Source organism: Megascapheus bottae, chromosome 28, assembly GCF_031878675.1.
Source record: "Megascapheus bottae isolate mThoBot1 chromosome 28, mThoBot2.hap1, whole genome shotgun sequence".
In the NCBI taxonomy this organism is placed as follows: domain Eukaryota; kingdom Metazoa; phylum Chordata; class Mammalia; order Rodentia; family Geomyidae; genus Megascapheus; species Megascapheus bottae.
The window spans coordinates 8309856-8323868 of record NC_143536.1 but is presented as its reverse complement, the minus strand read 5'-3'; the positions used below and the strand labels follow the sequence as shown (position 1 = coordinate 8323868).

Sequence of the window (14013 nt, the reverse complement as noted above, 5' to 3'; positions counted from 1 at the left end):
GGTCTCATCTATCCTGGCCAAGGTGACCTGGAGGCTCAGTTTCATTTTCCTGGTAGAGGACTGGCACAACTCCACCTACTCCATCTTCTTGGGGTCATGGATGGTCTAGAAAACGAAAATGAAAAAAGTTCTCAAGACCCTATCTCAGTCAGTGGCCAGGTGCTGTGACATATGCCTGACATGCCCAGAGACACAAGAATGCACAAATAGGAGTATTGCAGTCCAGGCCAGCCCAGGTACAAAGCAAGACTACCTTGAACACAACCAATGCAAAGCTGGGTGCTTGTGGTTCACCTCTATGATCCTAGCTACTCAGGACCCTGAGATTTGAGGATTATGGTTTAAAGCCAGCCCAGGTAAGAAAGTAAAGTCTGTGAGACTCAATTAACAACCAGAAAAATCACCAGTGGCCCTGGGGTTCTAAGCGATAGAGTGCTTACCATGAGCAAGAAAAGCTTAGGGACAATGCTTGGGCCCTGAGTTTAAGCCCCCAGCCAACTGAGGTTATGGGGGAGGGGAGGGAGAACCAATGGGAAAAGGAGCTGGAGGAGTGGTTCCAGCATTGGAGGGTCTGCCTAGCAATCACTAGGCTCTGAGTTCAACACCAAATGCTGCCTCTTTCCACAACAAAAAAACCCTGACATGACAGATTAACAGGTGAAAGGCATATTAATTTAATACAAGCCTTACGTGGCATGGATGCCTTTTTTTTTTTTTTTTAAATGACGCAAGGGGCCAGAAGTTTGGCCTAGTGGTAGAGTGCCTGTCTAGCATGCATGAAGACCCGGATTCGATTCCTCAGTACCACATCCATAGAAAAAAGCAAGAAGTGGTGCTGTGGCTCAAGCGGTAGAATTCTAGCCTTGAGAAAGCCCAAGGACAGTGCTCAGGTCCTGAGCTCAAGGCCCAGGACTGGCAAAAAAAAAAACAAACAAAACAAAACTCAAAAAGAGTAGATGGGGTGGGGTGTTGGGGGGGTGCCTCACCCTTGCTTGGCTTGCTAGCTGAGCTAGCCAGTATCTTTCCACCTGAAACACACTAGCCTGCATTTTGGAGATGAAGTCCCACGGAGATTTTTGCCCAGGGTGGCTTGGAATCTCTGTCTTCTAAGATCTCAGCCTCCTGAGAAAGATTATAAGTAGGAGGTACCGGAGCCCAGGGGTACAGAAACTTAAATTTGATGTGATACTTTCTGTCAATGTTTGTTCTTGTTTTCTGAGATATGGCATTCTATTCAGGAAACAATTACCTGCTCCTATTTTTTTTTTCAGAATTTTCCATGTTTTCTTGTACTAAATTCAGGGTTTCAGGCTCTGTTGCTTTTCTGTTTTGTGTTAGTCCCCAGGATTGAACTCAGGACCTAACCACTGTCCCTTAGGCTCTTTTGCTAAAGGCTAGCATTCTACTACTTGAGCCACAGCTCCACTCTTGGCTTTTTGGTGGTTAGTTGAAGATAAGAGTTTTCAACTTGTGGGGTCAGGAGTTTGGCCTAGTGGTAGAGTGCTTGCTTAGAATGTATAAAGTCCCGGGTTCCATTCCTTGGTACCACATACATAGAAAAAAGCTGCAAGTGGTGCTGAGGCTCAAGTGGTAGAGCTCTAGCCTTGAGAAAGTCAGTGCTCAGTGCCGTGAGCTCAGGACTGGAAAAAAAAATCAGATTTGTTTGCCTGGGCTGGCTTCAAACCATGATCCTCCGCTCTCAGCCTCCTGAGCAGCTAAAATGACAGGCACCCAGCTTCCACCACTTTCCCAAGGGAAGATTATGATAATATGAGCAGGAATAAAGGAAAAATGTGGAAGACACCATCCACAGTGGCAATCTCAGGCCTCTGTTAGTGTTTGGCCAATGGGAGCGAGCTGCTGCTTTGAAGCATTTTCTGTGTGGGCAGGGACCCAGCTGACATGACCTTGTTGAAGTGTGGGTATGGTGTCACCTGAATGAGTGGAGAAGCTATTGATATCTGTTCTTTCCATTGGAGATTGTGTTTTTCCCGAGCTGGGAGAAGGCAGGCCTCGCATACCTGTGCACAGATAGACCTGAATCAGTGGAAGATTAAGGCACCAAGGCTGCAGAGATTTGGGGAATTCCCTCCCCAGTGACCTGCTAAGTCCAGTCTTCTGCAGGGACCACACAGGTTTGGCTATGTCTGTGTGAGTCTAAATCAGGCGTTCAATGCAATGAACACCAGCAGTGCCTTTCTCTTCCCCACCAGGAGCTGCCTGAGAATTTGTCCAGGCTGCCTTTGGGGATGATTTCCAGTGGGACCTTCAGCATTCCCTGTCCCCAAGCTGTTCTGGGGACAATCACCAACAAACCCCTTGGTCCTGCTGTATGATGTTAAGATAGCCACTCCACCAAAAAGCCTCTGACACCTTGTCTGTAAGATGGAAGTAATTGCTAGGCGCTGCTGGCTCAAGCCTGTAATCCTAGCTACACAGGAGACTGAGATCTGAGAATCATGTTCAAAGGCAGCCCAGGCTCTTTATTTTCCCAGTCCTGGGGCTTAAACTCAGGGACTGGGCACTGTCCCTGAGTTTCTTTTGCTCAAGGTTAGCACTCTACCACTTGAGTCACAGGGCCACTTCTGGCTTTTTTTGCTATATGGTTCTGAGGAATCAAACCCAGGCCTTCATGAATGCTAGGCAAGCACTTTACCTCTAAGCCACATTCCCAACTCCTCTGTGAGACTCTTACCTATTAACTAGCAGAAAACCAGAAGTGGAGCTGTGACTTAAAAGTGGTAGAGCACAGGGGCCGGGAGTTTGGCCTAGTGGTAGAGTGCTTGCCTAGCATGCACGATAACCCAGGTTTGATTCCTCGGTACCACATACATAAAAAAAAAGCCAGAAATGGTGCTGAGGCTCAGATGGTAGAGCTCTAGCCTTGAGAAAGTCCAAGGACAGTGCTTAGGCCCTGAGCTCAAGGCCAGAACTGGCAAAAAAAAAAAAAGTGATAGAGCACAGAGACAGTGCCAAGGACCTAACTTCAAGCCCCAACAGAAAAAATAAAATAAAAAGAAAGAAAAGAAGAAGGAAGGGAGGGAGAGAGGGAGAAAGGGGAGTAAAAGAAGGAAGGAAGGAAGGAAGGAAGGAAGGAAGGAAGGAAGGAAGGAAGGAAGGAAGGAGGGAAGAAAGAAGGAAGGAAGAGAACATGGAAGGAAGAGGAAGGAAGGAAGGGAATCAAAAGCATTCCTTAGGATCAGGTACACTAGAGCCCTGTCCTACCATTGCCATTGTGTGGGCAAGGCAAGCCACTTCCACCTCTCACAACCTATTTCCTCACCCACTTTGAACATGAACTGTACAATATTACACCCACAGCCAAGACCCAAGCACTTGTCAAGACATGGGGGCAGCTATCATTTCCTCCCTTGATCTCTTATCGGGATGGATGACTCTCTGCCATGGCAAAGTGAGGCCAAGTACAAAAGGGCAGAGGGGATGGTTGAATCAAAGATTGGCAAACTCCAGAAAGCGTTCCTTTAGTTACACAGTGCAGACCACAAATCCGTGACATTATTTCCAGTAATCCCTTGCAGGCTGGCAGTACCTTCTGCCTCAAGACCAACCCAAAGTGGCTGAGAGCAAAGCAAACAGCCTTATCTTGGGGGTGCAGGGGCCCCTGACTATAAAGAGGGACAACCATTGCTTAGTTCAGTGCTTCGTTCACTCAAGATGAAATTCCTTGTATTGGCTGCTCTGCTCACAGGTAGGCACCCCGATCCCCATTGCGGGGCACTCATCCCTCTTCTATTCCAACAGGGACCTGGGGTCACAACATGCTGGGCTGGCTGGAGTCTCAGTTCTAGGCTCCCTGTGGTATGAATTCCTGGGTTAGGAATATTCTTCAAGTCCCCCAACAGTTTCCACATTTTCTACCTCATCTGAACTCGAGATCCCTTGTAGCTGGTTCTGTCCCACCACCAACCCAAGCAAGCTAAGTAAGTCCTTCTTTCTTTCTACCATATTTGCCATATCTTTTTAAAAATATTTTTTGGTCAGGGCTGGAAATGTAGCTTAATGGTAGAGTGCTTGCCTAGCATACATGAAGCCCTGGGTACCATTCCTCATAAACAGGAAAAGCTGGAAGGGGTGCTGTGGCTCAAGTGATAGAGCACTATCCTTGAGCAGAAGAAGCTCAAACACAATTCCACTTACAGTTTTCTGGTGCTTAATTGGCGATGAGACTCACGGGATTTTCTTTCCCTTGCCTGGCTGGCTTTGAACCATGGTTCTCAGATCTCAGACTCCTAAGTAGCTAGGATTATAGGCATGAGCCACCAGTGCCCAGCTGCCATATCATCTTGACCCAGTGGCTACCTGTGCCTCAATCTACCAATTTTTACTTTACTGATTCATTATTATTATTATTATTATTACTATTATTTTATATGTGTGCTGAAACTGGGCCTTGAACTCAGGCCTTGGCACTGCCCCTTAGCTTCTTTTGCTCAAGGCTGTAATGCTACCATTTGAGCTACATCTTCTCTTCCTGTTCTTTGCTAGTTAATTGGCAATAAAGTCTCACAGATGTTTCTGCCCAGGCTGGTTTTGAACCTCAGTCATCAAATCTCAGCCTCTTGAGTATCTAGGATTATGGATATGAGCCACTAGGACCTGGTAACTTTATTTTGGTTAGTGGTGCTCAGGATGGAATTCAAGGCCTTATATGTACTAGTCAAATGCCTTACTTCTTGAACCATGCTCCCAGCCTTGCCTCTATATCTTGGTTTTGGTTTTATTTGTTTGTTTGCAGTTCTGGGGCTTGAACTCTGAACCTGGGCACTATCACTGAGCTCCTTTTGCTCAGAGCTAGCTAGCACTCTATCACTTAAGCCACCGTGCCACTTCCAGCTTTTTCTGTTTATGTGGTACTGAGAAGTCAAACCCAGGTCTTCGTGAATACTAGGCAAGCACTCTACCACTATGCCACATTATCAGCCCATGTGTATCTCTTTTCTTTTCCTTTTATGGTCAGTTATCCGGCTTGAATTCAAGGCCTACATACTATCCCTGAACTCTTTTGCTCAAGACTAGCACTCTTCCACTTTGAGCCACAGGGGCCACTTGTATTTTTATTTTCGAGGACGAATCTCACCAACTTTTGCTTAGATTAACCGTGAACTTGAGATCTCCTGCTTCCAAATCTGAAGTAGCTGGGAATATAAATGTGTGTTACTACTCACAGTTTATGCTCTTCCTTTGAGCATTAAAATTTCACACAGCAGGAGTCTGGACAAAATAAAGGGTCCTGCTCCCCTGAGTCTGCTGTGCCAAGTCTTGTATTTGATCCTAGACAGATTTGTTCTCTTGTTCAGCAAAAATTTATGGCGCATCTGTTATGTGCTGGATCTTTCTCTCTCTCTCTCTCTCTCTCTCTCTCTCTCTCTCTCTCTCTCTCTCTCTCTCTCTCTCTTTCTCTCTCTCTTTCTTTCTTTCTGTCAATCATGGGACCAGAACTCAGGATCTGGCCACTGTCCCTGAGACTGTCTGTGCTCTCCAGTTAACCACCAGAAAACTGGAAGTGGTGCTGCGGCTCTCGTGGTACAGCACTAGCTTTGAGCTGAAGAGCTCATGGACAGCACCCAGGCCCAGAGTTCAAGCCCCACAACTACTACCACCAACAACAAAAAAGTAAGCTGGGCACAGTGGTTTGTGCTTTGGACTTCAACTATGTGGGAGGTGAAGGTAGAAAGATTGTGATTCAAGCAACAGACTCTACTACGGGGAAAAAAAAAAAAACCCTGAAGCATGAAAGAGCAGGACATGTGGCTCAATAATTAAACATCTGCTTAGCAATACAAGGCCTTCTGTTTAAACACAATTATTACCTAAAGAGAAAAGGGTGGGAGAAACTGAGATGACAGGTATGCAAAGCAGGGTACAGACAGACCTGAGACAGAAAATGTCATCCCCTGGTGCAGGAGACCAGTGGAGCTACAAGAAAGTGTGCAGGAGAAAGCTGGCAGGTAGCACCTTCAGCCACACCCTAGAAGGAGACTTTACACAGAGGGAAGCCTGAGAGCCTGGGAGCAGTGGGTCAGGAGAGCCCAGCTGTCCAGAAGAGATATGAGATCTGAGCTGAGGATTGCGGTTCAAAGCCAGCCCAGGCAGGAAAGTCCCCATGATATTCATGTCCAATGAACCACCAGAAAAACCAGAAGTGGCTCTGTGGCTCAAAGTGGCAGAGGGCTAGCTTTGAGAGCAAAAGCTCAGGGTAAGCATCCAGCCTGTGTTCAAGCCCTATGACTGATCAACAACAAGAAAATCTCAGGGACAGGCCCCAGGTCCTGAGCTCAAGCCCCAGGACTAGCACCAAAAACAAAAACAAAAAAAAACCTACCTACCTGGTCACTTCCTAGAGCCTGTCCAGCGCTGGCCATAGCTGTGTAGGCAGAAGAGAGAAAGAAGAAGTGAAGCGGACTGCAAGATCTATGGAAGGAAGATGCCGTCAGGATGCAGGGCTAAAGCTGAGGCGGAAGCATTCCGGACACATTTTTAGTTATGGAGAAGTAAACAGAGCTGACCCACTTCCACCCAGCCTTCACATAAACCTCCAGATTGTCTTTTTTTTTGCTGGTCTTGGGGCTTGAACTCGGGCCTGGGCTTTACCCCTGACCTCTTGGTCCTCAGTGCTAGCACTCTACCCCTTGAGCCACAGTCTACTTCCTGCTTTTGTCTGAATAGTTTATGGGCGATGAGTCGTATAGACTTTTTTGCCTGGGCTGGTTTCAAACCAGCTAGGATGACAGACATGAGCCGCAGGTGGCTGGCCTGCAGACTGTCTTCTCATTAGTAATTTTCCTAAACATTTGAAACACTGGACTCCAGGAGGGTTTAAGTACACCTTCTGCTCATCTCACCTTCTCCTGGTTTTCTGCCTAGGTCAGTAGGGACTCCTCCATGGTCCTTCAATGTCTCCTCTCTCTTCTCACCCTTCCCTGATTTTCTGCCTCAGCGCCAACTAGGATAAGTCCAAGCACTCTATGTATTTCTAAATATGTCCCTTTGGGTTTCCTGCAAATGGAGGAGCAAATGAAACATCCAACATCCCGTTCTTCCCTAGCTGGTTCGTGTTACCTTGATGATCCCTAGCAATAACCAGACATTTGCTTCCTTCCTTTTACTGGCTGCAGAGTATTCCACTGTGGGTTGCATCTGATTTACTGAACTATTTCCTCTACTGGCTGGTGGTGAGCCATGCCCAAAATGTTGATGAGCAATGCCATGCCATAACCAACAGTCTAATGTATTAGTTATTCATGGTCACAAAGCAACTTCAACATTTAGCAATGTGAACAGTGTGCCTGTGTATATACTGGCACTGGAGCTTGAACTCAGAGCCTGAGCTCTGTCTCTCAGCTTTTTTGCTCAAGGCTTGGGACTCTTGCCACTTGAGCCACTGCTCCACTTCTGGCTTTTTGCTGGTTCTTTGGTGATAGGACTTTTCTGCGTGGGCTGGCTTTGCACTGTGATTCTCAGATCCCAGCCTCTTTAATAAGCTAGGTTTACAGAAGTAGTCCATCAGCGCCTGCATGCCTAGCATGTCCTCTTTTCTGTGGGCCAGGATGTGTGTACAAGTGAGTTGAGTCTGCTTCTCTGGCTCAGGATCTTTCCAGAGCTATGACTAAGAGATAGTCTTGGCTTAGCGTCTCATCTGAGGTTTAATTGGGAGTCGAGCTGCTTCAAGACCCACAATTGTTTTTTGGCATGATTCAGCCACAGCACCACTTCTGGCTTTTTCTGTGTATGTGGTACTGAGGATGTGGTACTGTGGTACCAGGGCTTTGTGCACACTAGGCAAGTACTCTACCACCAAGCCACTTTCCCAGCCCCCAATTCCTGCCCGCCCAATTCTCTTCTGAGAAAGCAGCTGGCAGAGGTGAGGAGCACAGAGGTTGGGCAGGCAGTGGACCCCTGGGGCCCAGTGTCGCTCAGCACTGATTTGAACTGGCTGTTTTCTTGCAGTGGGCGCTACTGCGCACAGCATCAGACCTCGGGCTTTGTGGCAGTTCCGCAACATGATTAAGTGTGCCATACCTGGGAGTGAGCCCTACAAGGAATTCAACAACTACGGCTGTTACTGTGGCTTGGGGGGCTCAGGCACCCCAGTGGATGATCTGGACAGGTGACAAGCCATCTACATGTCTGTGTGGGGATGGGAGGGACAGGGTGCAAGGCAAGGACCTCACAGTGTCCATATTTGCAAAAAAGAACCTATGTTGTCCTTGGTCTTGTAAACAAATACTCTCCAAGAGGACCCTCCATCCAATGTCACCTCTGGAAATGGTGAAAAACTGTGCGAATCTGCCCTCTAGTGTCTCGATAGAGCAACTCAAACTGTCACAATCCCAACCCAGAGGTCATCAGCCCTTGTTTAAAAAGTGTTACAGGCTGGGCGCGATGACTTCTGCCTGTAATCCTAGCTACTCAGGAGGCTGAAATCTGAGAATCACAGTTCAAAGCTGGGCATGAAAATTCGTGACACTCATCTCCACAACCAACAACAAAAACAAAAAGAAGTGTTACAGGTTTGACACTGGTGGCTCAGCCTATAATCCAAGCTAATCAGGAGGCTGAGTTCTAAGGATCTCAGTTCAAAGCCAGCCAGGGCAAGAAAGTCCTTAAGACTTATCTCCAATTAACCACCAGAAAACTGGAAGTGGTGCTGTGGTTCAAAGTGGCAGAGCACTAGCCTTAACAAAAAGAGCTCAGGGACACTGCTCAGGCCCTGAGTTCAAACTCCACGACCAGTAAATAAGTAAAGGCTTACTGTTTTTGAAGATATATATATATTTTTCTCCCAGGGCGTTTCCAGTTATCTGTCCTTCCTCCAAAGCTAGGAGGTGTCACTGATCACCAATCCATGACCCTTGATTGGTTTTGTCCCTCTTCTTCTCCAGGTGCTGCCAGAAACATGACCATTGCTACACCCAGGCCAAGCAGATGAAGAGCTGTAAATTTCTTGTGGACAACCCTTACACCAACACCTACTCCTACACGTGCTCTGGCAATCAGATCACCTGCAGCAGTATGTCTAGTTTCTGTTTGACTTTCAGATTCTGCAAAAGTTTGGTGTGTGGGGGGGAAATCATAGCAATGATAGTCACAATTAATTGGTCATTCTCTTGCTCTCATGTTAACCTCACAACCACCCCAGGGGATAGGTCACTATTCCAACTTTACAGATGAGAAAACCGAGGCTCAGAAAATAAAATCTGAGGTTACACAGAGTGCAAGTGATGGTATTTGGGTTTTGAGCACAGTTCTAAAGGACTCCAAAGCTCTGTCCTTGTTTGCTATGTTTTATTGCTTCCTAATGTAATACAAAGCTGAGAGCTATATGATTAAGAAACTTGCTATTACATGGCAGATGCTAGGCTAAAGATGTATATAGGTTTTATTGATATGCATATAGGTTTTACTGTCCCCATTTCAAAAATGAGGGAAGTTGAGACTCAAAGACAGTCATTTGGGCTGAAGGGTGTGGCTCAAATATTAAAGCACTTGTTTAGTAAGTGCAAGGCTCTGAATTCAAACTGCAGAACCTGGTTTTATATGATTTATAAGGAGCTTATTGCCGACCACAGGTGGCTCAGGCCTGTAATTCTAGCTACTCAAGAGGCTGACATCTGAGGATCATGGTTAGAAGCCAGCCTGGATAGGAAAATCCATGAGACTCAAATCTTTCCAATTAACCACAAGAAAAATGGAAGTGAAGCTGTGGCTCAAAGTGCTAGAGTACTAGTTTTGAACAAAAAAGAGCTAAGGGATAGTGCCTAGGCCCCAAGTTCAATCCTCACAATCAACAGAAACATAAAAAGGCTTTCATAGTCTGAGTTTTTGCTTTCTCTTTCCTTCCTTCTTTTTCCTTCCTTCCCTTCTTCCCTCACTCCTGTTTCTCCCCTCCCCCCCCTCTGTCTCCTTCTTATGTAAGGCCTGAGTACTATCCCTGAGCTTTTCTTGCTCAAGGCTAGCACTATACCACCTGAGCCATAGCACTCCACTTCCAGCTCTTTCGCTCTTAACTGGAGATTAAGAGTCTCACAGCCTTTCCTTCCTAGTCAAATGTAACTAGGCATCCCCATTTTTTTGTCAGTTGAACTCTGAGATTGGGCATTGTCCCTGAGCACTTCAACTCAAGGCTACTGCCCTACCCCTTGAGCAACAGCACCATTCCAGTTTTCTAGTGGTTAACTGGAGATGGGTCGCATGGACTTTAGTGCCCGGTTTGGCTTTGAATCTCCATCCTCAGATCTCAGCTTCCTGAGTAGCTAGGGTTACAGGAGTGAGCTACTGTGCCTGGCTTCCAATGTTTTTATTTGCTTTGTTCCTCAACCGAAAATGTGTACCAATGAGATACCCAAGTATATTCCAACTAATTCTTCTCTCTGGGTTGTACAAAACAAAAACCATTTTGGCTCACTCTTCTTGTCCCTTTCCAGGTGACAACAAAGAATGTGAAGCTTTCGTCTGTAACTGTGACCGTGAAGCTGCCATCTGCTTCTCCCAGGTCCCATACAACAAGCAATTCAAAGACCTGGACAAGAAAGTATGCTAGGACTGTCACCTTTGAAAAGTAGCACCCTTGCCTGCTTTGTTACCTGCATCTTACATTGTATCTTCTAATAAAGCACCTTCTTGAAAGATCTGTTTGGAGATGGTTGTATTATGTCTACTAGACATAACTAGATCTCTATGATCATTTTTGTAGCCTTAGAATCTGCACTTGAATTAGAACATTTTTTAAAGCAAAGTCTTTGAAATGTGACCAACAGCCACCATCAATTATTTACTCCACCAGGGCTGTGTGTCTCTCAATTTCCTGTAGTCCTAGGAGTTATTTTTTTTTTGCCAGTCTTGAGCTTGGGCTCAGGGCCTGAGCACTGTTCTTGGAATTTCTCAAGCTCTACCACTTGAGCCTCAGCACCACTTCTGGATTTTTTTTTTCTATGTATGTGGTACTGAGGAATCGAACCCGGGTCTTTGTGCATGGTAGGTAAGCACTGTACCACTAGGTCAAACTCCTGACCCCTCTAGGAGTTAATAGTAGATATTATTTCCCCCCAGAGCTGAGGACTGAACTCAGGACCTTGCACTTGCCAGGCAAGTACTCATCCACTGAGCTAAATCATCCACTCCAGAGATATTTTCCAAGCTGAAGCCAAATAGAAGCCATTTTCCCTCATGCTGTCAATGACTGCAAGACACTCTGAGCTCCCTCCTGAAGTGTGAACCTGTATTCATTCACCTGCTTCCATTGTCAACTGGGTTAAAACCACAGTTTTCTACAACTCGCTTTTTTTCTTCTTTCTTCCAGTCCTGCGACTTGTACTCAGAGACTGGGCACTGAGTTCACTGTTCTTGAGGTTTCTCAAGGCTAGAGCTCTACCACTTGAGCTACAGCACCACATACTGTGTATGTGGTAATTGAAAAATTGAACCCATGAGCCGGGAGTTTGGCCTAGTGGTTAAAGTGCTTGCCTAGCATGCACGAAGACCCGGGTTCGATTCCTTGGTACCACATGCATACAAAAAAGCCGGAAGTGGTACTGAGGCTCAAGTGGTAGAGCTCTAGCCTTGAGAAAGTCCAAGGACAGTGCTCAGGCCCTGAGCCCAAGCCCAGGACTGGCAAAAAAAAAAAAAAGAAAGAAAAATTGAACCCAGGGTTTCCTACATGCTAGGCAAACTACCACTAGGCCACACTGCTAGCTATTTATTTATGCTCAGGACCTTGTGATTGCCAGGTAGGTACTCTACTACTTGAACCACACCTCTAGCAATCCTCCTTGCTTGAGACAGAGTACAAGCGTGGGCCTGGTTAATCATCTTTTGATGAGCATCTGCTGGGCGCTAGTCATGGAAAATGGGATAAAGGAAATTCTATTGTGGTGGCCAGGATGGTTTAAAGGAAAAAAAACAACAACACACACACACACACACACACACACACACACACACACACACCCCAAAAAAAAAACCACCGTGAAAATCATCTGAAAGCGGGATGAACATCCTGGGACCCACGGCTCCTTCACGGTACCTGATGCTGGGCACGGGCTCGTTCGAGTGGCGTCACCTTTCACAGCAGAGGGAAATCAAATAAAAATGAACACGTGGCTGTATTTACCTTTTCACATCACGTGACTTGCCCTTTTCCCCCCCCCCCCCAACCTCTGGTTCCCACTGCTGGGCCCGCAAAGGTTTCGGGGTGGGATGCCATTGGATAGCATCATGACACGTAACTACCGGTTCGTCTTTTCTATTGGCCCAAAGCGGCAGCGCCTGTGGTTTAGCTCCGCCCCTCGCGCCTGCGCGCGCCCAAGCCCGCGCTTGCGCAGTGCCAGAGAATCGTGGTCCCAGTTGTTACCTGCAGAGGCGGCAGGTCTTCTCTTCTGCGTGCGGCCCGCAGAGTCCCACCAGAAGACCAACTCTCAAGGGTGTCTCGGGGAGGGCCAACTCACCCGCCTCCCCTCCATTTTCCGGTTAGCAACTCCCACATTATTTTTTTGTAATTCCTAGGAGGAATGAGAGAATCCAGGAAAGGGAGAGGCTGAGCCACACTGGGGGAAAATAGCCCTAGTGCTCATGTCTCTAATTCCGAGGATTGAGGTCCGAAGCCTGCCCTGGCAGGAGAGTCCAATGAAACACGGAAAAGGCCGGGAGTGGAGGTATGACTCAAGTGGTAGAGCACTAGCCTTGAGCACAAAAGCTTAGGGACAGCACCCAGGCTCTGAGTTCAAGACCGCACACAGGTACAGACACGAAGGATGGAGGTGCAGACCAGTCTGGGGGCATAGGTGGGAGGTCCTGTTAAAAAAAAAAAGTTAGGGCATGGCTCAGGTGTTAGGCACTCACCTAACAAAAATGCATGGATCTGGGGCCGGGAGTTTGGCCTAGTGGTTGAAGTGCTTGCCTAGCATGCATGAAGACCCGGGTTCGATTCCTCGGTACCACATACATAGAAAAAAGCCGGAAGTGGTGCTGAGGCTCAAGTGGTAGAGCTCTAGCTCTGTCCAAGGACAGTGCTCAGGCCCTGAGCTCAAGCCCAGGACTGGCAAAAAAAAAAAAAAAATGCATGGATCTGATTCAAACCCTAGAACTGAAAACGACCTAGAGGGAAGTCGGCTTGGATTCTGATCCTGCCTCCAGTGCAATGTGACCTTAAGTAAATCTGGATTCAGAAATAGTGGTAGAAAGGCCGGGAGCCTGGCCTAGTTGTAGCGTGCTCACCTTGCATGCACGAAGCCCTGAGTTCGATTCCACGGAACCACATACACAGATAAAGCCAAGAAGTGGTGCTATGGCTCAAGTGGCAGAGTGCTAGCCTTGAACAAAAAGTGTCCAAGGACAGTGCCCAGGCCCTGAGTTCAAACCCCAGGACTGGCAAAAAAAAAAAAAAAAAGAAAAGAAATAGTGGTAGAAGTCAAGTGCAGTTCTACATACCCATTATGGAGGCAAGGAGGATTAAATTGCAAAGCTAAACTAGGCTAGTTTACATAGTAAGACCCTCTCTCAAAATAATAATAAATAAAAATAGGTAGACTGCAGACTGCTTACCTAGCATGTGGGAGGTCACTGTATTTAACTTTTCTCCAGTCTGTTATTTTCTATATAATTTTTTCCTGATAGAGAATGAGCGGGGACTGAACAGGACACCAGTGGCTCATGCCAGTGGCTCAACCTGTACTCCTAACTACTTAGGAGACTGAGATCTGAGGATCGCAGTTTGAAGCCAGATGGGACAGAAAAGTCTGTGAGATTCTTTTCTCCAATTAACCATCAGAAAACTAGAAGTGGAGCTATGGCTCAAAATGGTAAAGTGTTAGCTTTGAGCAAAATGGGTTCAGGCCTTCTGTTCAAGCGAAAAACAAAAAATTCCAGCTTATGCCACTGTTCATTTTGTCAAGAAAATATATCAACATGATTCAGTTATAAATAAAACCATTTGGAATTTTAAGTCATTTCTTTCTAGTCCTACTCCCCAAATTAGTGAAATCTCTGGGTTAGTAC

General features: G+C 46.6%; 1 protein-coding gene and 1 long non-coding RNA gene across 2 annotated transcripts; one reads left to right on the top strand and one right to left on the bottom strand.

Moving 5' to 3' along the window:
- Positions 1-26: 26 nt before the first annotated feature.
- LOC150045095 (uncharacterized) lies at positions 27-12146 on the bottom strand. Its single transcript, XR_016532958.1, has 3 exons — positions 12044-12146; positions 6348-6385; positions 27-105 (listed from the first exon to the last, which is right to left on the bottom strand). It is a non-coding gene; the product is annotated as an uncharacterized LOC150045095 (long non-coding RNA).
- Positions 3672-10628, top strand: Pla2g1b (phospholipase A2 group IB). Its single transcript, XM_090320261.1, has 4 exons — positions 3672-3709; positions 7969-8128; positions 8904-9031; positions 10446-10628. The coding sequence occupies exons 1-4, from the start codon at positions 3676-3678 to the stop codon at positions 10559-10561; spliced, it is 438 nt and encodes a 145-aa protein (XP_090176387.1). The 5' UTR covers positions 3672-3675; the 3' UTR covers positions 10562-10628.
- Positions 12147-14013: the final 1867 nt, after the last annotated feature.